The 27,277-nt window shown below is 46.1% G+C and overlaps 1 protein-coding gene across 3 annotated transcripts in view; it reads left to right on the forward strand.

Annotated features, from left to right (window-relative positions):
* Positions 1–11,083: 11,083 nt before the first annotated feature.
* LOC139368700 (vacuolar protein sorting 13 homolog D) overlaps positions 11,084–27,277 on the forward strand; it is a 63,505-nt gene continuing 47,311 nt past the window's right edge. For 2 of the 3 annotated variants that reach the window (XM_071107957.1, XM_071107959.1), the window contains exons 1-20: positions 11,084–11,649; positions 13,466–13,674; positions 13,890–13,967; positions 14,710–14,900; positions 15,807–15,887; positions 15,983–16,099; positions 16,193–17,033; positions 17,436–17,603; positions 17,855–17,985; positions 18,085–18,151; positions 18,269–18,448; positions 20,841–20,971; positions 21,178–21,310; positions 21,509–23,788; positions 23,930–24,084; positions 24,307–25,413; positions 25,565–25,655; positions 25,852–25,978; positions 26,146–26,326; positions 27,033–27,257. In XM_071107957.1, coding sequence (XP_070964058.1) covers positions 13,578–13,674; positions 13,890–13,967; positions 14,710–14,900; positions 15,807–15,887; positions 15,983–16,099; positions 16,193–17,033; positions 17,436–17,603; positions 17,855–17,985; positions 18,085–18,151; positions 18,269–18,448; positions 20,841–20,971; positions 21,178–21,310; positions 21,509–23,788; positions 23,930–24,084; positions 24,307–25,413; positions 25,565–25,655; positions 25,852–25,978; positions 26,146–26,326; positions 27,033–27,257 — 6,381 coding nt within the window. In that variant the 5' untranslated portion in view covers positions 11,084–11,649; positions 13,466–13,577. The remainder of the gene's footprint in view (positions 11,650–13,465; positions 13,675–13,889; positions 13,968–14,709; positions 14,901–15,806; positions 15,888–15,982; positions 16,100–16,192; positions 17,034–17,435; positions 17,604–17,854; positions 17,986–18,084; positions 18,152–18,268; positions 18,449–20,840; positions 20,972–21,177; positions 21,311–21,508; positions 23,789–23,929; positions 24,085–24,306; positions 25,414–25,564; positions 25,656–25,851; positions 25,979–26,145; positions 26,327–27,032; positions 27,258–27,277) is intronic. The other variant, XM_071107958.1, reaches the window with a different exon arrangement.

Below are 27,277 nucleotides of genomic sequence, written 5' to 3' on the forward strand. Positions count from 1 at the left end.
CATATCAAGAAGCTGATTAAACAGCATGATGCATCAGGTGCAACTTGTGCTGGGGACAATAAAAGGCCACTCTAAAATGTGCAGTTTTGTCACACAACACAATGCCACAGATGTCTCCAGTTTTGAGGGAGCATGCAATTGGCATCCTGACTGCAGGAATGTCAGTTTTAGAGAATTTGGCAGTACGTCCAACCGGCCTCACAACCGCAGACCACTTGTAACGACGCCAACCCAGGACCTCCACATACTTCACCTGCGGGATCGTCTGAGACCAGCCACCTGGACACCTGATGAAACTGTGGGTTTGCACAACCAAATCATTTCTACACAAACTGACAGAAACCCTCTCAGGGAAGCTCATCTGCGCGCTCATCGTCCTCACCAGGGTCTTGACCTGACTGCAGTTTGGTGTCGTAACTGACTTCAGTGAGCAATTGCTTACGTTAGATGGCCACTGAGATGCTTTTTGTGGATGAATCTCGGTTTCAACTGTACCGGGCAGACAGCGTGTATGACGTTGTGTGGGCGAGGGGTTTGCTGATGTAAACGTTGTGAACAGAGTGCCCCATGGTGGTGGTGGGGGTATGTTATGGGCAGGCATTTTATCGATGGCTATTGGAATGCACAGAGATACTGTGATGAGATCCTAACACCCATTGTTGTGCTATTCATCCGCCATAACCTCATGTTTCAGCATGATAATGCACAGCTTCTGAAAAGTGTCTCAGTTCTTCTTCCTGCATACTCACCAGATATGTCACTCATTGAGCATATTTGGGCTGTTTGTGAAGCTCTGGATCATGTACTGTACAACAGCACGGTCCAGTTCCTGCCAATATCCAGCAACTCAGTAGAATCTTTGAAATTGTTGCATCTTGCATTTATATTTTTGTTCAGTGTATAATACAATTTATATTTTTCTCTGTTAAACAAAACAAGTAAAAACAATCAATGTATGAAAATTGTTGACACTTTTATTGCTTGAAATAGTGGCCCACAATTTTCCATTATTGCTTTAGTTCAGGCTCCTGGATTTACACAAACATCTCAATGTGAGGAGTTGCTGTCACTGTCCAACCAAAGGACCCATATGGGTGCCCTTTACGCTCAATGAAATCTGTTTCTTCGGTCCAATAATCACAGGTGCCATAATGCTAAAGCTGGCATCCACATCACATGCCATAGAACAGAGAGACAGAAGTTTGTGGTGTTTTTGAACATGAGCTGTTCAATTTCATTTTGAAGAGCTGCCAAGGATGTTTTAATTTCCATTCAGGGTCAGGTCTTATTCCCATGTCATAACAGTACAGTAACAATTCTAGATTAACTGTACATAAAAGAGATTTAGTGATCATCACTTAATATAAATACAAACATTGACTATAGGCCTATCATTTTTTAGGTTTTGTTAAACCCAATAACACAATCGTGTATATTGTTCTGAAGATAATGCTAGTAAAATGTCTAATTTCGTGGTATCTAACTCATAACATCATAAAAATAACATATATTAATCAAGTCTCATGCCCCAGCTTGATGTTACAGTATTATACACACGGAAATAGTGCATCATGCACTGGGAGTCAGCGTGCTGTTAGAGAGTCTTTGCGAAGGGAGATGAACAACACTGTCTTGTGTGCTGTAAAACAACTGGACGGAGTACAGTTGTACCCTGTGGGCATGGACACAAACAAAACAAATGGATCAACAGTGGGGTGTGATGTCAGAACAGACCTCCGACCAACACGCCACTGATGAAGATGAGAGTGGAGGGAGTGTGAGCCTTCCTGCCAGTGCAATGCAGCTAGCTGAGTCACCATACAGAATGGATAGAAGTAGGATGAGAGAGGAGGGGGGAAAGAACAGCAGAAAATTTGGATTTTCCCGCATCCTCTGAATTCCTGTTGTCACCATGGTTACATGGCTGGAGGCCAGTTCGGAAAAACGAAACAACCACTGAGGAAGAGCTTTCAAAATTGCTACGTCACTGCCCCCCCTGTAGCTTACACCACAGCGTTAACTGCAGAGACAGTTAGAAGTAATGCTTCATCTTTAGTGAGTTGAACAGTACAAATCATTTCTCTAAGCTCCATAAAACGGATTGAAGTGACTTGAGGTTCACCACACTGTAACAAAAGTAATGACAAGACTGCCATAGCACCAACAAGTGACAAACTACTTAGAACCAGTTTAAGTTTAAAATCCGGTGATAATGATAGTGATCCAGTACTGTGTTAATGATTGAAATCAGCAGTTAGAACAAGAAGGATGCCAGAGCCCACACAACCTGCATGATCTTCTTTCCTATGCTATACATTGTCAATATTTCTGATACACCTCTGTGTATACTCAATCCCATGTTAAAGTGTGATTAATGGAACAACAGGTTGCATATATTCAAGCCTGTTATGTGCTGAAAGGGAGCTGCTGCCTGCTGTAAGCTTTAGGCTTTTGTTGCACATTACTGTGGGTCACATCACATCACCAAGATACACAGTGCGAAGCATGTACAAGATAAACAAATGATAACATAATGCAACCATACAAGGACAATATAGGAGGAAGGTAGAATCCTATTACACCAGCTCCGACGCTCGTTATATGTGACAGGGCTTGCAGACTATAACGGATTACAAAGGAAATCCCAGCCGTGAGATGGTCCCAAACGAACTAAATGCCTTTATTAAATGCTTTTATTTTAAACATTTTTATTTCACCTTTATTTAACCAGGTAGGCTAGTTGAGAACAAGTTCTCATTTGCAACTGCGACCTGGCTAAGATAAAGCATAGCAGTGTGAACAGACAACACAGAGTTACACATGGAGTAAACAATTAATTAATTAATTAAGTCAATTAATTAAGTCAATAACATAGTAGAAAAAAAGAGAGTCTATATACATTGCGTGCAAAAGGCATGAGGAGGTAGGCGAATAGTTACAATTTTGCAGATTAACACTGGAGTGATAAATGATCAGATGGTCATGTACAGGTAGAGATATTGGTGTGCAAAAGAGCAGAAAAGTAAATAAATAAAAACAGTATGGGGATGAGGTAGGTAAAATTGGGTGGGCTATTTACCGATAGACTATGTACAGCTGCAGCGATCGGTTAGCTGCTCAGATAGCAGATGTTTGAAGTTGGTGAGGGAGATAAAAGTCTCCAACTTCAACGATTTTTGCAATTCGTTCCAGTCACAGGCAGCAGAGAACTGGAACGAAAGGCGGCCAAATGAGGTGTTGGCTTTAGGGATGATCAGTGAGATACACCTGCTGGAGCGCGTGCTACGAGTGGGTGTTGCCATCGTGACCAGTGAACTGAGATAAGGCGGAGCTTTACCTAGCATGGACTTGTAGTTGACCTGGAGCCAGTGGGTCTGGCGACGATTATGTAGCGAGGGTCAGCCGACTAGAGCATACAGGTCGCAGTGGTGGGTGGTATAAGGTGCTTTAGTAACAAAACGGATGGCACTGTGATAAACTGCATCCAGTTTGCTGAGTAGAGTGTTGGAAGCTATTTTGTAGATGACATCGCCGAAGTCGAGGATCGGTAGGATAGTCAGTTTTACTAGGGTAAGTTTGGCGGCGTGAGTGAAGGAGGCTTTGTGGCGGAATAGAAAGCCGACTCTAGATTTGATTTTAGATTGGAGATGTTTGATATGAGTCTGGAAGGAGAGTTTACAGTCTAGCCAGACACCTAGGTACTTATAGATGTCCACATATTCTAGGTCGGAACCATCCAGGGTGGTGATGCTATTCGGGCGTGCGGGTGCAGGCAGCAAACTGTTGAAAAGCATGCATTTGGTTTTACTAGCGTTTAAGAGCAGTTGGAGGCCACGGAAGGAGTGTTGTATGGCATTGAAGCTCGTTTGGAGGTTAGATAGCACAGTGTCCAAGGACGGGCCGGAAGTATACAGAATGGTGTCGTCTGCGTAGAGGTGGATCAGGGAATCGCCCGCAGCAAGAGCAACATCATTGATAGATACAGAGAAAAGAGTCGGCCCGAGAATTGAACCCTGTGGCACCCCCATAGAGACTGCCAGAGGACCGGACAGCATGCCCTCCGATTTGACACACTGAACTCCTTCTGCAAAGTAGTTGGTGAACCAGGCAAGGCAGTCATCAGAAAAACCGAGGCTACTGAGTCTGCCGATAAGAATATGGTGATTGACAGGAGTCGAAAGCCTTGGCAAGGTCGATGAAGACGGCTGCACAGTACTGTCTTTTATCGATGGCGGTTATGATATCGTTTAGTACCTTGAGCGTGGCTGAGGTGCACCCGTGACCGGCTCGGAAACCAGATTGCACAGCGGAGAAGGTACGGTGGGATTCGAGATGGTCAGTGACCTGTTTGTTGACTTGGCTTTCGAAGACCTTAGATAGGCAGGGCAGGATGGATATAGGTCTGTAACAGTTTGGGTCCAGGGTGTCTTCCCCCTTTGAAGAGGGGGATGACTGCGGCAGCTTTCCAATCCTTGGGCATCTCAGACGATATGAAAGAGAGGTTGAACAGGCTGGTAATAGGGATTGCGACAATGGCGGCGGATAGTTTCAGAAATAGAGGGTCCAGATTGTCAAGCCCAGCTGATTTGTACGGGTCCAGGTTTTGCAGCTCTTTCAGAACATCTGCTATCTGGATTTGAGTAAAGGAGAACCTGGAGAGGCTTGGACGAGTAGCTGCGGGGGCGGCGGAGCTGTTGGCCGAGGTTGGAGTAGCCAGGAGGAAGGCATGGCCAGCCGTTGAGGAATGCTTGTTGAAGTTTTCGATAATCATGGATTTATCGGTGGTGACCGTTACCTAGCCTCAGTGCAGTGGGCAGCTGGGAGGAGGTGCTCTTGTTCTCCATGGACTTCACAGTGTCCCAGAACTTTTTGGAGTTAGAGCTACAGGATGCAAATTTCTGCCTGAAGAAGCTGGCCTTTGCTTTCCTGACTGACTGCGTGTATTGGTTCCTGACTTCCCTGAACAGTTGCATATCGCGGGGACTATTCGATGCTATTGCAGTCCGCCACAGGATGTTTTTGTGCTGGTCGAGGGTGTTGTTCCAGGTGACTGTGTGATCTTGCTCTCCCTGGCTGATGTGAGTAAAGCGTTTATAAACAGGTTAACACTCGCAAGGTCTCCGGGCCAGACAGAATACCAGGGAGGGATTTTCAAAGCATGTGCGAACCAGCTGGCAAGTGTCTTTGCAGACATTTTTATCCTATCCCTGACCAGCTGTGTTACTAACTTTGTTCAAGCAGACCACTATAGTCACCGTGCCCAAAAACAGCAAGGTAACCTGCCTAAATGACTATCAGCCCATAGCACTCACGCCTATAGCCATGAAATGCTTTGAAAGGCTGATTATGGCTCACATCATCCTCCCAGACACCCCAGACACCCTGGAGATGGGGAGCTTTGGGAGGGGGGATTGGAGGTGGAGGTTTTTTGGGGTGGACTGTGGGGGGTCTTGGATAGTCGAGCGGCTTCAATGCAGGTGGATTGTGGTTTAAAATAAACTTTTCAAGAATGCTGTTCATTGACCGCAGATCAGCATCCAACAGCATAGTCCTTTACAAGCTCATCACCTAGCTCTGGACCCTGGGACTGACCATCTCCCTCTGCAACTGGATCCTGGACTTTCTGGATTCCCTTGCGGGTCGCCCCCAGGTGATGAGGGTAGGCAACAACACATCTGCCACGCTAACTATCAACACTGAGACCCGTCAGGGGTGTGTGCTTAGTCCCCTCCTGTACTCTCTGTTCACCCACGACTGCATGGCCGCGTACGACTCGAACACCATCGTCAAGTTTGCTGACGACACGGCGTGGTAGGACTGATCACCGATGACAATGAGACAGCCTATAGGGAGGAAGTCAGAGACCTGGCAGCGTGGCGCTAGGACAACAACCTCTCCCTCAACATCAGCAAGACAAAGGAGCTAATCGTTGACTACAGGAAACAGAGGAGCGAGCACACCCCAATTCACATCGATGGGGCTGTAGTGGAGTAGGTAGAGTGCTTCAAGTTCCTCGGTGTCCTCATCACTAAGGACATGGTCTACACACACCCACAAAGAGGGCACGACAGCGCCTTTTCCGCATCAGGAGGCTGAAAAGATTTGGCATGGGCCTTCAGATCTTCAAAATGTTATACAGCTGCACCATTGAGAGCATCTTGACTGGCTGCATGACTGCTTGGTCAACTACAAGGCACCCAATCACAGGGCGCTCCAGAGTGTCACGCCTTGACCATAGAGAGCCCTTGGCATTCTCTATGGTGCAATAGGTCAGAGTGTGACTAGGGGGTGTTCTAGTCCTGTATTTCTATGTTGGTGTGAGTATGGTTCCCAATTGGAGGCAGCTGATGATCGTTGCCTCTAATTGGGGATCATACTTAGTGTGGTCCTTTTCCCACCTGCGTTTGTGGGATATTGTTTCATTTTGGTTTAGTGCTATGTGCGCTACGAACGTCACGTTCGTTTATTCTTTGTTGTTTTTTGAAGGTTCACTTTAATAAATATGTGGAACTCTACTCATGCTGCGCCTTGGTCCTCTCATTATGTATACGACGAATGTGACAGAATATCCCACCACTACAGGACCAAGCAGCGTACCATGGAGATAAAGGAGAGCTGGACAAGGGAGGAAATAATGGGTGGATGCGAGACCGGGAGTCGCCAAGGAGTATAGGAGGACAGCGACGACGCCAGGGTCCGCGGCCACAGAAACCCCAAGATTTATTTTTGGCGGGGCACAAGGGGCTGTCGGTTGAGCCGAGGAGAGAGCCAGAGACCATCGGGGAGTCGATGGAGCTGTTGGAGGAGGGAGATCGGAGAGAGATGTTGGTTAGGTGTATTCTGCAAGGCTTTCGCCCTGAAGAGCGTGTAATCAATCCAGTGCCACCTGTGCCGGCTCCACGCACCAGGCCTCCAGTGCGCCTCCCCAGCCCGGCAAGTCCTGTGGCGGCTCCCCTCACTCGCCCTGAAGAGCATGTCATCAGTCCGGTGCCACCTGTGCCGGCTCCACGCACCAGGCCTCCAGCCCGGTAAGTCCTGTGCCGGCTCCCCGCGCTCGTCCACCAGTGTGTGTCATCAGTCCGGTGCCACCTGTGCCGGCTCCACGCACCAGGCTTCCAGTGCGTCTCCCCAGCCCAGTACATCCTGTGCCGGCTCCCCGCGCTCGTCCACTAGTGCGTGTGTACAGTCCGGAGTCTCCAGCGACGGTCTACAGCCCGGAACCTCCAGCGACAGTTCACAGTCCGGAGCTTCCAGCGACAGTTCACAGTCCGGAGCTTCCAGCGATGGTTCACAGTCCGGAGCTTCCAGCGACGGTCAACGTTCCGGAGCTTCCAGAGACGGTCAACGGTTCCGAGCCTTCAGCAACGGTCAACGGTCCAGAGCCTCCAGTGACGGTCCATGGCCTGGAGAGTTAGTGCAAAAAAGGGTCAATGCTGCTAGTTCGGGTAGCCATTTGATTAGCTATCTAGCAGTCTTGTTTAGTAGTCGTATGGCTGGAGGTAGAAGATGTTCAGGGTCCTTTTGGTTCCAGACTTGGTGCACTGGTACAGCTTGCCATGCGGTAGAAGAAAGAACAGTCTATGGCATGTGTGGCTAGAGTCTTTGTTAATTTTTTGGGGCCTGGTATGGAGGTCCTGGATGGCAAGCGGCTCGGTCCAGAGATGTACTGGGCAGTACTCAACACCATCTGTGTCACGTACTCGAGGGTGGTGAATTTGCCATACCAAGCGGTGATGCAGCTAGTCAAAACACTCTTGATGGTGCAGCTGTATAACTTTTTGAGGATCCGAGGGCCCATGGCAAATCTTTTCAGCCTCCAGAGGGGGGAGAGGCGCCCTCTTTACGACTGTGTCGGTGTGTGTGGACCTGTCACGGACGTCGTCATGGAAATGACCGGACCAAGGTACAGCGTGGTGAACGTACATTTTCCTTTATTTATATCAATGTCGCCAACAAAACAAGAAACAAAGAAACGACCGTGAAGCTTACCAGGGCTATAGTGCCTCTAACAAAGTCAACTACCCACAAAATACAAAGGAAAAAAGGCTGCTTAAGTATGATTCCCAATCAGAGACAACGATAGACAGCTGTCCCTGATTGAGAACCATACCCGGCCAAACATACTGCATAAGCCAACACACATAACATGCACACATGCATACTGATGCCTCACACACACATTCACACTCGCCACATGCGCTGCTGCTACTGTCAATTATCTATCCTGTTGCCTAGTCACTTTACCCCTACCTATATGTACATAGCTACCTCAATTACCTTTTACCCCTGCAGATTGACTCGGTAATGGTACTTCCTGTATATAGTCATGTACATTACTGAGGCCGAGCTCAGGGCCTCTATGTCAAGCGTTGTCAGAGGAAGGCCCCACTAACTTCCAAAGACTAAAGCTACCCAAGCAATAGACTGTTCACTCTGCTACAGTCCGGCAAACGGTACCGGAGCATCGGCTCTTGGGCCAACAGGCTCTGAAACAGCTTCTACCCCCAAGCCATAAGACTGCTAAATAGTTCATTAAATGGTTACCCGGACTACTTGCACTGACCCTACCTTACACTGACTCACAAGTCTAAATATAGACACTATAACATACACTTACTCACACACACTACACTCTCACACAAAACCCACACACATTCACATACAATACTGTACATACGCACACACGCACAACACACATGCATACTGACACAACACAAACACGCACGCGCGTACCGACACAACACGAACACATATACACACGCATACCAACACAAACATATGCTGCTGCCACTCTGTTCTTTATTTGACTTGTATTGTTATCAATCCTGATGCCTAGTCACTTTACCCTGCCTTTATGTACATACAGTATCTTCTACCTTCTATCTGGTACTGCCTGTATATAGCTCCACATTGATCTGGTACTGGTACTGCCTGTATATAGCTCCACATTGATCTGGTACTGGTACTGCCTGTATATAGCTCAATTCTTGTGTATTTTATTCCTTTTGTGTTGCTATTTTTATTTCTATTAGAATTTTTTTAATGCATCGTTGGTAAGGGCTCGTAAGCAAGTATTTCATACTAAAGTCTACATCTGCTGCATGTGACAAATACAATTTGATTTGATTAAAATCATCTCATGTGTGTGTGTGTGTGTGTGTGTGTGTGTGTGTGTGTGTGTGTGTGTGTGTGTGTGTGTGTGTGTGTGTGTGTGTGTGTGTGTGTGTGAGAGAGAGAGAAATAGAAATGAGAACAATATCAATCCTTTCCCATTAGGGCCAGTTTGGGTGAGGGTGAGTGGGCCTCCCATCTTCCCCTTTCCTCGCCTCGTAGATGTGGAGGGTTACAGATCTGTGAGCTGGAACAGATGGCCTACTTTGACCCTGTGGGTTTGCCTTGGATTATGTGGTGGCACAGGACCAGCCTGTGGAGTGAGTGGGGGTGGGTTTATGGGGGTAGTGTTGTGGGAAGATTCACATCTGCCAGGACTAAATGCTGCTGGACGGTGATGGGAGTTGGGGAAACATGGGGGGTTATGCTTGCAGAATATACTATAGGGGAGACCTAGTGCGGTTATTACCATAGATATGCTATAATTAATGTGTTGTATTTAATTATGGGATTATTACACTGTTTACTCTTATCTGTATGTCTCGGCCCTTGTATAACTAATTTAACCACATTATTTGAAACAATACACCAATCCATTTTCAACCTAACATCATTAAGTATCTTAGTAAGGGAACTATATCCTTTCCTGGTGAATCGACTACAGCCAAAGTAAGTAGGAAATCATTAAGATTTAGGTTTTGTGTGTGTGCATGCATGTGTGTGCGTGTCTGTCTGTGTGTGTATATGTTATCTGATGAACTCTTGGGATCATGCCAGCCAAGTAATTACACAAGGGGTTTGAAACACAGTGGGGCCTAGAACGGGAGTCATTGTAGATGATGACAGTAGAGATGGATGGAGGATGGGGGAATCATGGGAATCTAATGGATATGGTGTTAGTCCAGACGTAAATGTTGCCCTGGGATTAGAATTGGCACTTGGTCTCACAAGATTGCATTTCTGTAAACCTACTATAGAACAGCCCAAACTGGACACTTTTTCCAGTGACAACGTTGCACCGGCCAACTTATTGCAGCATGTAGTAGGAGAATCAAATCAAACTTGTTTACAAGTGCATTTTGACTTTTTGAAACAATTTACAGTAAAATAAAAAAGAAAGGTTACAGAAATACCATTAAATGTTTTACATTTCAATCATAAAAATATGTTAAAAGACAAAATGAAAACCTAAAAGAATGAAATTATACCAGTTATAGGCTATATTCTTCAAGGGTGTCTTGAAACCTCAATGGACGGCACTGAGCTATCTTTTCCTCTTTCCTCTCGACTCATTAAGATACAGCTCCTGGCAAACACACCCACTCCAAACACACCCACTCCAAATTCTACTTTGGACATCTACTTCGGCCAAAGATGAGTTTTGTCAACATAGTATCCTCGTTATTTCAACTTAATTCATCAACATGACTGTGTTTCACTGTGGCAATTTGGTTGAATTAGTCAAATGTCATCAATTTAAACAGTTTATGGTCTATTGTAATTTATTTTCCCCATGGAATATGCCACAACTAGGCTACAATGTATCAGCCTAATGCCTGGAAATAAAAGCTCCTTAGTTTCTGACATTTTGAATGTTGGAAAGTTTGGTATGCCAGGTGATTTGTAGATCAGACTGTAGCACCAATAACTGATGGACAAATTGCACCCCCTTGTGATGATAGCTAGATAGCAGGATCACATAATTAAATGCATCTGTATGGGAAAGCTATAGTAATACATTTTGGTCAACTGTTGAGCCACAAATGACATAATTGCTATTTCTGAGGAAATTGAAATGGGCTCAAATGTTTAATTCTTGATGAATTTAGTGTCGCTCAGGCCCATAGTAAATATGAGACAATCAAAAAAATCTCAGATCAATTTCACTTCCGGACACTAGGGGTCCTCAGTGGCTAGCGGTGCATGATGTCTCAAAACGTATTTGTTTTTATCACGTGACAGGAAAGTCCCCGTTGGAACGTTTGCCAAACAAGGAAGCAAACCTGCAGCTAGCTAATGCCCGCGACTTTGCTGACAGCTAGTGGGGGTGAAGTCCGAAACAAAATTTGAAGACGTTTATGATCACAGTTAGCTAGCTTCACGTCCTGTGGCTAACTTTCGGTACATTCAGCAAGGACTGTCTACTCGCTCTTGTCTTTCTGCTAATGCTATAAGATCCAACGAAGCTTGCCTGGCCAGTTTAGCTGGCTAGCTAGCATTCTCCTTGTCGACGAGTGTGTGTGCTGTCTGCATTCCTGTGTTGAGTTTTTGACAGAGGACTTTTCACTTATTTTGCCTTTCGCCCTAACGGTGGGTGACTGTCCTAGGTAGCTAGCAAGGACATTGTTCACCCAGTCACTTTTCATGCTAGGCTTTTGAATAGAGCGCTACGTAAGATAACTAGCTAGCTAGGTGGTTAGCTAACGGCGCTTTTCGACTGTCATTCTTTTCTCTTGAGTTTTTGACACATCGCATCGGACTAGCTGTATCATGGGCACAAACACATTAACAACTAGCTAGCTAACTAGCTAGCTTAAGGTAAGTTGTCTTCTAAAATCATTGGCAGCTGGGCTGGCAACTTTAGCCATAACTAACTAACTACGTTATCTGATTTATCCAAGTAGTGACACAGTAGCCATCGTTGTCAAAACAGAAACAACCTGTGATATCTGCCTATAATCTAGTCTGGCGTTAGGGTTATCCACTTCAAAAAACACAAGAGGATTTCGACACGCACCATCTGATTGTTCTGAAATCGTTTATGTTAGAATTGATTGCATTTTAATTTATAGGATTCATATATTAATATTAAGTAAATATAATACCCAACATCCGATTTGGACCAAACTGTTTTCTAACAATGGGTTAGGCATGAGGAATCCAAATGAATGGTCAAACGTCACCCATGGACACCCACATTAATCCCACCCGAACAACCAATTATATAGTAACAGTTCTGTGTCTGACAAGTAGTATGGAGGTGCGGCTCTGAGCATTGTTTCTTCATCCTATGTAATGAATTCCCAGTTAATTTGGTGACGTTTTCCCCTGTTAAGAAAAAATGGTAATGGAAGTTGTTAGGTTTATGTCTCATCATACATCCTGATATTACCAGGTTCTGATCAATAGATGGTGCTGTTCATGCTATTAGGTGAAAAGTTTGAAAGAACCCCCCCCCCCCCCCCTCTCAATGCTAACAGGGTAGTACAAAATGACATTGGTTTCCTAAGCCTGTGAGCAGTCTATTGACATTGTATGACAGCAACTCATGCTTTTGTTCGCCACTGTTCCAAATGCAAACCTTTTAGCATTTGTGGCACAAAACCAATGCAATTCAATGCTACCTATGTTAGTATTTTCACACTTAATGTTCAAATCATCCTAAAGTATCTGAAAATGAATTAAGGCAATAATGCTACTTATAGATTTGGATATGAATTTTGAAAATGGAAATATAAGTACCATTGGCATGCATTGGATTTGTTACAAATTATAAAACGTTTGCGTTTAAAACATTGGCCAGGTAAACAAAACCAAAGCATGATTTGCTGTCATACCTTGTCCATAGACTGCTTAAACTAATATGTAAAAAAAAAACACACAAAAAACAAAAAAAATCACCTAATAGCAGGAACAGCACCATCTAGTTTTTAGAACTTGGTATTAACAGGATGCAGAATATGACATAAATCTAACAACTTCAATGACACATTTCTCTGATGAAGAAACAATACTCTGAGCCACAGTTCCATACTACTTGTCAGACATAGAAAACTAATACTGTATACTCGTAGTTGGGATTGGCTGGGGTGTGTGGGGTCCATGGGTGGATTTTGACAATTTCTTTGGATTCCTCATGTCTTACTCACTGTTAGAAAAAGTTTGGTCCAAATTGGATGTTGGGTTCTATATTTATTAAATATTATATGAATCCTATACAAATGTCCAATTTGGGTGCAATCCATTAGCTTAATTTCTCAGATAAAATCAGAAACGATTTCAGAACAATCTGAGATGGTGGGTGTCCTGGCTTGCTGAAATGACATTGAATAATGGCACATTAGCTTGGCATTTGTGTAGAGTTAGCTCTAAAATGAATGCCAAACTTGAGTCAATGTTTTGGAAAGTTGGTAGCATGCTAGTTGGCTACTGTCAGATTTAGTATCTAGGCTAGCTGTCAGGGAAACTGCCATCGTATGACTGTTGTGAAGAGCACCATCAGGTGTTAAGATTGCATTGCAACATAACTTTGTTCTAAATAATGTGTGTTGCCTCATACCAGTTCACTATAGAATGAGGACTCGAGCCATGCTGCTTTAATGTTTGGTTGTCTTTACCTTTTTTTTTTAACCAGATTTCATGTTATTCTGGAGAGGCTGCCACTCCAAGATTCCAGACCTTTTCATCCAAGATTTCCCCCCACACCTTCCCCACAAAGCCCCACTCCCTCTCCCTGACCCCTCATAATGTTGGAGGGACTTGTTGCCTGGGTACTCAACACATACCTAGGCAAATATGTCAGCAACCTAAATACAGACCAGCTCTCCATCGCCCTCCTCAAAGGTACCCTGTCTGTCTGTCTGTCCGTTTGGCTGCCTCAGGGTGTCCACCATCAGTTTCTATGATGACATCATCCTCGCTCTTACCCTCATTGAATTTGACAGCTCTTCAACGTGCTATGCTACCAGAATCCCTGCAGTATACAATATAGCATAATCATAATGTATCATGCATTTACTGTAGCTGTAGCACTGTATCTGAAACCCTTGTCTTCCTAGGGGCGGTGGAGCTGGAGAACCTTCCCTTAAGGAAAGATGCCCTCCGAGAGTTTGATCTGCCCTTTGAGGTCAAAGCAGGTGAGTGATCCATCAAAAAACATTTTATCAGTCAGGCTATCATTGAAAACATTCACAAGAACTATATAAAAAAAAATATAGAATTAAACTCAATATGCCCAATATGAGTTATTATGAGTTGAGCAAAAGATTGGCCTTCATTCCTGGGCACTCACCACACTTATCTCCAGTCCTTGCTGATCAATACTGCTTGTTTGACCTTTTGTTCACTAAAAGAATGTCAACAATCAGTGTTATTTAGTCTGGTAACAAGCATGCACCCATAATCGCAAAGGAAATAAATAAAAAACATTATTTTTTTCACCTTTATTTAACCAGGGAAGCTAGTTGCAACTGCGACCTGGCCAAGATAAAGATAAATGGTTCAACATGCCTTTCTTTCAACCAAACCAGTGATTGGTTTAATTGTTAAGACTAGCTGGATGGTAAGTGGCTGTGTAGTCAGTGCAGCACAGTGATTAGTATGACAACAGTCTACAGTTCTTAGACATACAATAATAAATACACAACAGCAACACTTATTTGAGGTTGAGCAATGTTCATTTAGTCACTTCAAATGAATGTTATCTCAGCTTTTATGTCGTTTATCTTCATTATTTGATTTGAAGTTAGTGTATTGATAAGGAGAAGGGGCACCATTGTTATCTTCAGTAACTTCTTTACTAAGATAAATCAAGACACAATACACAGAGAATTATGAGTACTGTAGTACTTCATGCTACACCATGCTTTCGCTCTCCAGGCTTCATTGGGAAGATCACACTCCAGATCCCGTTCTACCGGCCCCACAGTGACCCCTGGGTCATCTCCATGTCCCAGCTCAACCTCATCATCGGCCCGGTCCGACCCCAGGAGTATGACAAGGAGACGGAGAGGGAGGCCGAGCGCGAACGCAAGAAACAGCTGCTCAAGGCACTAGAGGACAAGTGGAAGGTGTGTGGGAATGGTGGCAAGAATCAGTCTCTTCTGTATTCTTATCTGTAGACTGTGTATGTATGCAGTATACAAAACATTATGAACACCTGCATTTTCCCTGACATAGACTGCCCATGTGAATCCAGGTGAAAGCTATGATCCCTTATTGATGTCACTTGTTAAATCCACTTCAATCACTGTAGATGAAGGGGATGAAACAGGTTAAAGAATAATTTTAAAGTCTTGAGACAATTAAAACATGGATTGTGTATGTGTGCCATTCAGAGGTGGAATGTGCAAGACAGAAAATGTAAGTGCTTTTGAACAGGGTATGCTAGTAGGTGCCAGGCGCACCGGTTTTTGTCAAGAACTGCAATGCTTCTGGGTTTTTCACGCACAACAGTGTCCCGTGTGTATCTAGACCAGTCCACCAGCCAACTTGACACAACTGTGGGAAGCATTGGAGTCAGCATGGGCCAGCATCCCTGTGGAATGCTTTTGACAACTTTAAGATTCCATGCCCCGACAAATTTAGGCTGTTCTGAGGGAAATGGTGTGGGGGTGCGCAACGCAATATTAGGAAGGTGTTAATAAGGTTTTGAAAACTCAGTGTTTGTATGTAGACAGTTGCATTACTGTACTTAAAGACTAATGCTAGTGACCTGTGTTTTATCTTATAAATGTGATTTATTGATTGCATGTAATCAATATGGCCTTACTTTTGGAATCATTGTATTATGCTATTGCAGTGAAGAGTGGATTGCTTCCTACTTTTGCTGTGAAATTATATGTATCCAAGAGGTCCACCAAGCCGCAGTTTACATATGATTGTGATATGTACAGTATCTTCAGCATTGTAATGATAGGGACATGTTGCTCATTAGACAACTAGTCGATGTTTTGATTGATGTACCTTTCCCTCAGAGCGAGTGTGAACAGAAAGGAGAGTCCTACTGGTACTCTGTCACTGCCTCTGTAGTCACCAGGATCGTGGAGAACATCGAGGTAAAATATCACATTCCTTTGGGACATGTCATTGCAATCCACTTGACTTGTGTTTAGAATCAGAACTGACTTTTCCCTTTGGGGTTCCTCTTCAGCTAAAGATACAAGATGTCCACTTGCGATTTGAGGATGACTTGACCAACCCAGGGAAGCCATTTTGCTTTGGTGTCTGCATCAACAACGTATCTGCACAGAACTCTTCAATAGAACCGGTAAGAAACATGTGCCAGTCAGACATCGCTTGCCATAGCAAGTGGGTATTGGCTGCTCTATCTAATAGTGAGTGTGTTCCTCCTTCTTAACAGGCACAAAGGCTCATGCGGCAAAAGCAACTGGAGATTAAAGAATTCAGCGTCTATTGGGACACAGTGTCGAGCATGTTGGGCGATCTCCCCGCCAATGAGATTCAGGAGGCCATGACCAAGTGCATGCAGAGCCGAGAGCACCAGTATATCTTTGAGCCGGTGTGTGCCTCGGTGCTGCTGAGGAGGAACGCCTCCAAGGAGCCTCTGAGGTCTCGCAACGTGCCCCGCATCGAGGGCCAGGTTCAGCTGAAGCCTCTATCCCTACGACTGTCACAGGTGCAGTACCAGCAGATCATGGCCTTCCTCAAAGAGCTGGACCGCAGGGAAAGGGAGATGATGTTCCGCCAGTGGAGACCCAAAGTCCCCGTCATCGGAAACTGCCGGCATTGGTGGATGTTTGCCATCCAGGCCAACCTGAGTGAGATTCGAGAGCAGAGGCGGAGGGGGAACTGGGAGTTTGCCCTGCAGAGGGCACGGGACGCCCAGCTTTACACCAACCTCTACTTCCAGAGGCTTAAAGGAGCCCCCCTCACCCCCCCGGAGGAGTGTGAATTGCAGAGAGTGGAGGATGAGCAGAATCTGGAGGAGTTGCAGAGCCTTAGGGGAGTTGTCCACGACTGCTTCCGCAAACAGGAGGAAATCGCAGAGAGTGTGAGAGAACCTATCGCTGAGAGCCCACCACCCTGTTCTCCCACAGAGAGCTCCATCCCCAAGAGTGGCAGCTCTGGCATGATCCAGTACCTGCAGTCTTGGTTCCCTGGCTGGGGCGGCTGGTACGGAGCGTACCCTGAGACGGGCCCTGATGAGCTCCTACCAGGTCCTGGCACCTGGGATATGCTGGGTAAGCACTAAGGGGCAAATTCTAACTTTCACTTAGTCATGCATTGATGTCAATGGGAGACTGAACATTTTAAGTTGTAGTTGGGATTCAACCCTGAGAGCTTTTCTCCCGGATCGTGGAACAAAACATTTTATGTATGTTGCCATTGAGTGAGTGTAGTCAAAATATTGGGATAGCCCTTTAATACTAAAGACAGCAAATGCTATGTTGGTGTGTAGTACAGATGCAGTCTGTGTCTTTTAAGGACCTCACACTCTCTCAGTTGAAAATGGTTGCTTTCCCCCTTGCCTATTCCCTATACATTTGTATCCCACTGTAAGGGACAAAAAGTCACAGTGCCATATGACTCAGTCGGTTCCAACCTAATCAACCAGATGGTGTCCCTCTCTGTTCCCTGTACAGAGGAGGATCTGTTTGACCCTCTGGAGGACTCTCAGACCCTCAACACCTTCACCAGGAGAGACCACCTTTTTGCCCGGCTAGAGTTCCAACTGGAGAAGGGAGCCGTCACCCTTTTCCACCAAGACAAGAGGGGAGCTGAGAGCGGCGTCATCGAGTTGAAGTTCTCAGGTACAGCATGGTGTCCAGAATGGCACCCTATTTCTTATATATAGCACACTACTTTTGGCCAGAGCCATAGGGGAATAGAGTGCCATTTCGGATGCAGATTTACTTTATAGGTGACTCCTCTCCCAAATACTGATATTTGTTTGAGAACATAAGTTGATTGAGAATGCATGCTCATATGGGTAGTGGGTGCGGTGTGATAATGATTGATGGTTTGCCCTGAGCAATGCTGTAACGGTGTCTCCTTATCTCAGAGGTGAAGGTGGGAGTGGAGTCTCTGCCCCGCTCGGAGTCCTCTCTTCTCTCTGTCAAGCTGGGGGGCTTATTCCTCAGAGACCTCACCACCCAGGGCACCATCTTCCCCTTCCTTGTTTCCCCCAAACCGGTGAGGGAGTAGCAGGCCCGTTTGAGTTGAACATGTGAATAGATTGAACCTGTGCTATATGTACAGAATATTAATCTGTCATTGTTATCTTCCTAAAAGGACCAGGTTGTGGTTGCCATAAACCAGCCTTTTGGCCAGCCTAGCGGTGCTGAAACAAGCAGCTCAGGTGAGTGTTTAAGTTTACAAGAAGATTGCAAAATGCATGAATCACTTGTTAAATTAATGAATGTTATTTCATGAAATGGAATATAAATACAATAAAAGTTGATCTTTTTTTGGCCAGTCCCTAGCTCAGAGTCATCGGCGTCCCCTGTGTTTGAGATGATATACGAGCGCAACCCGGTTAGGTGTAAATTTGAGCGGAGACTGGAGGTGAACACTAGCCCTCTGAACATCATCTACAACCCTCAGGCCATTAAGAAAGTCACTGAGTTCTTCTACAAAGGAAGAGTCCACACCTCAGGTAAGATATATATATATATATATATATATATATATATATATATATATATATATATATATATATATATATATATATATATATAGATGGATATATATATATATATATATATATATATATATATATCCATCTATATATCTCTCTCTCTCTGTGTGTGTACGTATGTACATGCATACATACAGTTGAAGTCGGAAGTTTACATACACCTTAGTCAAATACATTTAAACTCAGTTTTCACAATTCCTGACATTTAATCCTAGTAAAAATTCCCTGTTTTACGTCAGTGAATGTGAAATGTCAGAATAATAGTAGAGAATGATTTATTTAAGCTTTTATTTATTTCATCACATTCCCAGTGGGTCAGAAGTTTACATACACTCAATTAGTATTTGGTAGCATTGCCTTTAAATTGTTTAACTTGGGTTCAAATTTTGGGTAGCATTCCACAAGCTTCCCACATTAAGTTGGGTGAATTTTGTCCCATTCCTCCTGACAGTGCTGGAGTAACTGAGTCAGGTTTGTAGGCCTCCTTGCTCGCACACACTTTTTCAGTTCTGCCCACAAATGTTCTATGGGATTGAGGGCTTTGTGATGGCCACTCCAATACCTTGACTTTGTTGTCCTCAAGCCATTTGGCCACAACTTTGGAAGTATTCTTGGGGTCATTGTCCATTTGGAAGACCCATTTGGAAGACCCAAGCTTTAACTGATGTCTTGAGATGTTGCTTCAATATATCCACATAATCTTCCTTCCTCATGAAGCCATCTATTTTGTGAAGTGCACCAGTCCCTCCTGCAGCAAGGCACCCCCAAAACATGATGCTGCCACCCCCGTGCTTCACGGTTGGGATGGTGTTCTTTGGCTTGCAAGCCTCCCCCTTTTTCCTCCAAACATAACAATGGTCATTATGGCCAAACAATTCTATTTTTGTTTCATCAGACCAGAGGACATTTCTCCAAAAAGTACAATTTTTGTCGCCATGTGCAGTTGCAAACCGTAGACTGGCTTTTTTATGGAGGTTTTGGAGCAGTGGCTTCTTACTTGCTGAGTGGCTTTTCAGGTTATGTCGATATAGGACTCGTTTTACTATGGATATAGATACTTTTTTACTTGTTTCCTCCAGCATCTTCACAATGTCCTTTGCTGTTGTTATGGGATTGATTTGCACTTTTCGTATCAAAGTATGTTCATCTCTAGGAGACAGAACGTGTCTCCTTCCTGAGCGGTATGACAGCTGTGTGGTCCCATGGTGTTTATACTTGCGTACTATTGTTTGTACAGATGAACGTTGTACCTTCAGGCGTTTGGAAATTGCTCCCAAGGATGAACCAGACTTGTGGAGGTCTACAATTGTCAATTATCCTATCAGAAGCTTCTAAAGCCATGCCATACTTTTCTGGAATTTTTCCAGCTGTTTAAAGAGACAGTCAATTTAGTGTAGGTAAACTTATGACCCACTGGAATTGTGATACAGTGAATTATAAGTGAAATAATCTGTGTGCATATGACATATTTGCAAATTTCTTAAAAATATATACACACACCTTGTGTGTATGTATATATATATATGTGTGTGTGTGCGTGTGTGTGTGTATATATACACACACATATATATCAAAAACAGGTTTGGACATTTTTGCAAATGTATTAAAAATAAAAAACTGATATCACAAGTTTTCAGACCCTTTACTCAGTACTTTGTTGAAGTACCTTTGGCAATGATTACAGCCTCAATTCTTCTTGGGTATGACGTTACAAGCTTGGTACACCTGTATTTGGGGAGTTTCTCGCATTCTTCTCTACAGATCCTCCCAAGCTCTGTCAGGTTGGATGGGGAGCGTCGCTGCACAGCTATTTTCAAGTCTCTCCAGAGATGTTTGATCGTGTTCAAGTCCGGGCTCTAGCTGGGCCACTTAAGAACATTCAGAGACTTGTCCCAAAGCCACTCCTTCGTTGTCTTGGCTGTGTGCTTAGGGTCATTGTCCTGTTGGAAGGTGAACCTTTGCCCCAGTGGATGCGGTCCTGAGCGCTCTGGAGCAGGTTTTCATCAAGGATCTCGCTGTACTTTGCTCCGAACATTTCTAAAAGCCTGTTTTCGCTTTGTCTTTATTGGGGTATTGTGTGTAGATTGATTAGGAAAACATTTCATCTATTTTTGAACAAGGCTGTAATGTAACAAAATGTGGAAAAGGGAAGGGTCTGAATACTTTCCGAAGGCACTGTATTTATCCACCACACGGCAGTGTTGTTTGCCCTTTTGCTGATGAGCCAGAAGGGTGGGATGTAAGGGCTGTGTCTAGCACTGTAGTCTATATTTACCATGTGCTCAGGATACAACATTTCCATTCTGAGGAAAATAAAAGGTTTTAAAAGATATTATGGTCTGTTTGTCAGGTTTTGGGTACCAGTCGGAGCTGGAGGTGAGAGTGGCGGAAGCTGCCAGGAGGCAATACAACAAGCTCAAGATGCAGACCAAGGCGGAGATCAGACAAACCCTCGACCAGCTACTAGTGGGAGAGTTCATTGTAATAACTTTTGACTTCTTTCCTCTCACACCATGTGTCAATCTAATGTTGTAGTTGAACTATGAAGTTGATGATATGATCATTTATCACATAATTAATGGTTATTGTATATTGGAAAAATAATTCCCCCCTTTTTTAAGTGTCTGTAATTGGTTTATACTAATGTTGTGTGTGACTTTGTACTTTTGCTCTATTTGACATTACAGGAGAACAGTAAGCGCTGGACTATGAAGTTGGATATCTGTGCCCCCCAGGTGATCTTCCCAGATGACTTCCAGTCACAAGACCCCATGTTAGTGGTGGTTGACCTGGGACGGATTCTCCTCACTAACTCACAAGGTAAAATTAGCTCACATCTTCGCACAACACATTTGACTAAGCTGATTCTTTCAAAGGTAGACTAAGCACAGTCTGCAGTCTTGTAAAATGGTTGTTGTTGATAAGTAATAAGCAGGAAGTTCTTTCTGTAATTTTTCTTTGTCTATATTGTATTAAAGATATTCTGTTTAAAATGTACGTTTTATTTTCTCTTTAAAGATGACACTAAAACAAAGTCGAAGACCACTCAGCCGGAGGGGGAGGAGTATAACAGTGATGAAGAGTACCAGACTCCGCTGGCCACACCCCCAAATTCTCCACCCCCTGAAATGGAGACTGAGTTCAAAGACCAGAACAAGTACCCCCAGCTCGCAAGCCTTAAATCCCCCGAGGGGGTCCAGGCCTTCAGCAGAAACCTCTACGAGAAGTACTCTCTGTCCTTCAAGGACCTGCAGATCATGGTGGGACGCTACAAAGACAACTGGAAGCACCTGCAGGAGAGCGAGGTGGGGCCCACCCACGTGGTTGAGAAGTTTAACGTGCTGCTGGAGCTGGAGCAGAGGCTGCGCTACACCTCCGACCCCCAGCTCCCTGGGGCTGTGCTTTCCGGGACCCTGCCAGATCTTAAGGTCCACATCAACCTGGAGAAGATGACCGCCCTCAGGAGCTGCCTGGCCCGACTGGGCAGCCCAGCTGAGGAGGACGAGGGCCAGGAGAAAGCAGAGAGCGTCAAGACGCCTGACCCCTCCAACCTGCGCCATGAGAAGATCTTCCAGAGGGAGGACAGCCAGTGGAAGCTCCAGGGCTCGGCCAAGAACCTTACCCAGAGCGTGATGACACTGGAGCAGCACACGAGGGAGGTCCTGGTGGAGTCACGCCTCCTCCTGGCTAAGTTCAACATCAACTACATGCAGCTGGGCGTGGAGAGCAACGGACGATACATCTCCGTCCTTAAGGTCTTCGGCACCAATGCCCATTTTGTGAAGCGGCCTTACGACGCAGAGGTGTCCCTCACCGTCCATGGCCTGCTGCTGGTGGACACGCTACAGACCTATGGTTCCGACTTTGACCTCCTGGTGGCCTCCCACAAGCACCTGAGCTTCGATGTGCCTACTGGCAGCCTCCGAGAGAGCCAGCCCTCCTCCCCGGCCGGGCCCGAAGGGATGTCGCCCGAGCACCCTGCCCTCCACCGAGACTCCTCCTCTGGGTTACTCTTTGACAGATCCTCCCCGTTCAGCTCCTTCCTCAGAGACCAGGAGGCCCTCATCAAACTGGAGTACCAGTTTGTCAGCTCCGACTGCCCCTCCATGAACCTGGACAGCTCCCTCCAGGTGACCACTATGCAGGTCAACAACCTGGACATCATCCTCAACCCGGAGACCATGGTGGAGCTGCTCAAGTTCCTCCAGAAGTCTTTCCCCAAGGAGGAGAGCCCCTTGGCCCAGCAGCCATCGCCCCTTCCGGCGGGCCAGGGCCAGGAGGGTCAGGAGGAGACCTACCAGTCCACCTACGACCAGAACAAGGAGCTGACTGTGGAGATCCACAGGTTGAACCTGCTGCTGCTGAGGACTGTGGCCACTGGCAGTGTATTGGGCGGAGAGAAGAAAGGCTTGAAGATCGCCACGGCCAGTGTCAATGGCACTAAGGTCAACGTGTCCATGGGCAGCCGGCTGGATGTCAATGGCTCGCTGGGCTCTATCCAGCTAGTAGACTTGACCCAGGAGGGCGGACGGAGCCAGTTTGTGGTCAGCATTGGCAACGTAGAAGACGACCCCTCGGCAGCAGGAGGCGTAGCCTTCTTCTGTGGCTCTGAAGGAGCCCCCTCAGAGGCGTTGAACTTCCGACTTCTGGAGCGCTCCCAGGGGGAGTGCTCATTAACACTGCAGATGGCCTCGCTGCACTACAACCACTCCGCCAAGTTCCTGAAGGAGCTGAGCCTCTCGGCCAACGAGCTGGAGGACAACTTCCGCTCCATGCTCAAGACAGCCGCCACCAAGGTGTCCACGGTGCTGGCAACCAAGACGGCCGAGTACAGTGGCATGGTCTCCCTGTTCGAGACGCCGTCGCGGCGCTCCAGGACCCAGAGCCAGAGCAACTGGAGCAACTATCCGTTTGAGGATGAAGAGGATTTGAGCGTGCAGGAGGAAGAACCCACCATAGACTCGTTTATGGTCAAGCTGATCCTCAATGTCAGCATCGAGTCACCAGTCGTGTCCATTCCCCGTAAACCTGGTCACCCCGAGCTCCTGGTGGGTCACCTGGGGAGTATCACCATCCAGAACTTTGTTGCCGGGCAGGACTCGGAAGGGGAGAGACTACAGGTGCTAGTGAAGGATATCCGGCTCTACTCACTCAATACCAGTCACCTTGTGTTGAGGAAGGTAGCTAGAACTGACAGCAGTTCCTCTAACCAATCTCCTTCTCACAACGGAAATATCAATCAGGACGAGCCACAGTTTACTCGCCATGACTTCTTTGAATATCTGAGTCGGGGAAAAGGTGAGGAGAAATTATTAGAATGGGAAGTGAAGAGTTTCCCCACCATTTCCTTTCCATTGTTTTGCTATATTTAGAGTTACTGTATTGTTGTATTACTGTGTTGGGTTGTTATGATAACTCCCACTTTTCTCTCTCTCTCAGCCTTCCATATTCTGAAAGACACCACCATTCAGTTTACCCTGGAGAAAGTTCCTCCCATTGATGAGGATACCCAGTTCACCTTCCTAACCACAGACGAGCCCTATAACAGCACAGGGTTACTTCGGGTGGAGGGCAAGTTTGTCAACGCAGTACAGGTATACTTTTCTCACATTTGTGACTTACTGCTCATCTCAAATGTATTTTCTTTGCGTCTTTGACTGAATCAAATGACCCGAGTAGAATGAAATGTCTTAAATATTTTTAAATATAGATATTAAATCTTTTCTGTTGTGTTTTCTATTGCAATGAGTGTAGAGGTTTGCAAATGTTTACTGTCTATTTTGTTTTTAGATGATGTTTTGACTTTGTGCTCTCAGGTGTTCCTGGCCAAGCCTGTGTATGAGCAGGTTCTACAGACACTGGATAACCTTCCCCTCACTGAGCCCCAGAGATTGACGCCCAGCCAGCCTCCCACCCCGCCGCCCCCCACCCCCTCCTCCACCAAACCCCACCGCTTCCCAGATCCCCAGGGTGGGCTCTTTGCCCGGGACCCCCCGCTCATCGGCCTCTCCTACGCCTCCCTGTCCAACTCGCTGTCGTCCCCCAAGCCCCTGCAATCCCACAGTCCCCCGATGCAGACGCTCTCCTTCACCCAGGTGAGGGCCACCTTCAGGGTGGCAGAGCTCCAGGTGCAGCTGAGCGCTGACCTCAGCCAGGGTTCCCAGGGGCTGGTCAGCCTGCGCTTCCAGGACCTGGAGGGAGACTTTACCAAAGACCACCCCAACTGCCTGTCTGTCCAGCTCACGTTGCGCTCCCTCCTCATGGAGGACCTCCTGGAGCAGAACCCCGAGTCCAAGTACAAGCACCTAATGGTTTCCAGGGGTGCTCCCAAGCCCTCCACATTCAGCCCCAAGGAATACCTGTCCCAGTCGTGCCCATCGGCCTCCAACGCCCTCTACCCTGAGATGCCCCGCTCGCTGCCTGCCCACATGGAGGAGGCCCAGAACGTCTTCCAGCTGTACCAGAGACACCCCAGCACCCCGTCGGCCGCCAGCCGTAAGAGCGGACCCAAGAAGGACCCTGCCTGCCCCAGCACCCCACCGCCCTCCCCCACCCGCAATACCCCTTCGCCACACCCTCCGCCCTCCGACTTTGACGAGTCTCTTGTTCACATCAACTTGCTGCTGGTGGACCCGCGCCACCCAGAGTTCCAGAGCCGATACGGTGGCGTGGGGCGGAGCATCGACGTGGACTTCAACTGTCTGGATGTGCTGATCACGCTGCAAACATGGGTGGTCATCCTGGACTTCTTCGGGATCGGCTCCACGGCCAACAACCACGCAATCAAGGTGCCCTTCCCCCAGCAGCCTATGCCGGGACATCCTCTGTTCCAGCCTGGGAACCCACACAAGCAGGGGGACATGTACCCAGACCTCAGCCAGGAGGAAGTTGCTGAGGTGGTCAACACTAAACTGGATCTCAAGGTACAGTACTCACAGCAGCAGCAATGAAGACGCATCGACATGGCTTTTCGGTGATGTAGTGACAGTTACAAGAAATCTAAATAAATATAGGTACAATGGTGAGCATGAATACTTTTCCTCAATGTATTTAACACCATGTTTTCCTCCTCAGGTCCATGCACTTGCTCTTGTGCTAAACAAGAAAACCAATGAGCTTGCTAAAGCTAGCGTCTCCAAACTGTCTGCCCACTGGGAAATGATTGGTAGGTAATCAACTTAATGTTGCACTTAGATGTCAACAGTTAAATCATAGCAATTGAAAAAATGGTTGTATGAATATAATACAATATCAATCATGGTACATTCATATGAAGTATTTAAATTATGGTTTGTTGTATCACACTGTTGAAGAACAATGAGTTTGCATCTCATGCAGTGTGATGTCATCCTATATTTCAGATGGCGACCTAGCATTGCAGGGTAGTCTTGGAAGCCTGTCTCTGAGTGACCTGACCCCACATGGTGACCTCTACAGGGAGCGCTTCACCACGCGAGGCGGAGAGGCCCTTGTCTTCAACATACACAAGTAGGCTAGGTTTTCTTTATACAGGAATCACTTCCCTACAGCTACATTAGCTTGACAGCTAGCTCTGGTGCATAAAACAACTTGTAGGTGGTCTTTGACAAAGAAATAGACCTTAATTTTCTCATTGTTTTAACACTGCATCTCACTGACTAGTGGTGTCTCTACAGATACGGGGATCCTGACCCCTGGCTTGAGCGGGAGTGTGACATGAAGGTGTCTCTGCAGATGGCCTCGGTGCAGTATGTCCACACGCAGCGCTTCCAGGCCGAGGTTGTGGCCTTCATTCAGCACTTTACTCAGCTGCAGGATGTCCTGGGCAGGCAGAGAGCCGCAATGGAGGGCCAGGCTGTGAGTACGGCCTTCGGGTCCACTCTGCTTTTCAGTTTCAAGCTGTAGTGTTCCTCAAGGCTGTGTCCGTGATCCACTACTGTTGTCATTCATTATATATGCTACCTCTTGGTGATTTGAAAACATTGTCAACTTTCACTGCTTCTTAGACCATACACAGCTGTACATTTCAATGAAACATAGCTAATTGAACTGTAGTGTCTACCCTGGCGTTTTGGCATTCCGTCGTACTCCCTGCCAACTAAGATGGCTGCAGGTAGCCCAGGAAGTTGTCACCTACCGTCACCGTCAGGTTGACCTTGGGTCACCTCAAGACAGTATGGCTGTCTCTGTTGCGATCAGACTGGACACTGAGCCTGCTTGTTAAATCCCAACTGACATATGGTACAGGGCACTGCTTTGGACCAGCACACCAGGAGGCATCCAATCTCTCAAGTTGTCATTTATGTGCCTCAACATGTATTTTAGATTCAAAGTATCTGAAGAAACAATTTATATATTTTTTTCTTAAAAGATTAAATTGTAATTAATGTAATGAATATTTAGATTGTCCTTTAGCACTTTTACACCTGGTCAGCAGAGACAAGTCTGTAGTATTCAATCCCCTATCCATTTGATCCTAGGAAAATACCAGTCTACCTTAATGTCATTAGCAGAAGCTAAAAAAAGACAACCACCCCACTTATCCCTGCCTCCTTCCCCACAGGTTCGTGAGCGACCTCAGCGGGCGTCCCGTGTGCTGCTGGACATCGAGGCGGGCGCCCCCGTGCTGCTCATCCCCGAGAGCTCGCGCTCGCCGCGCCTCATTGTTGCCAACCTGGGCCAGCTGCGCGTCCATAACTCTTTCCTGCCGGCTGGAACCCATGGTACCTTCTCACTCAGAGACAAGGTAGAGAAACTTACCATGGCCCATACCTTTTTCCCCTCTCTGGTGAGTCCTGACAGCGTGTC

This window comes from Oncorhynchus clarkii, chromosome 16, assembly GCF_045791955.1.
Source record: "Oncorhynchus clarkii lewisi isolate Uvic-CL-2024 chromosome 16, UVic_Ocla_1.0, whole genome shotgun sequence".
Lineage (NCBI taxonomy): Eukaryota > Metazoa > Chordata > Actinopteri > Salmoniformes > Salmonidae > Oncorhynchus > Oncorhynchus clarkii.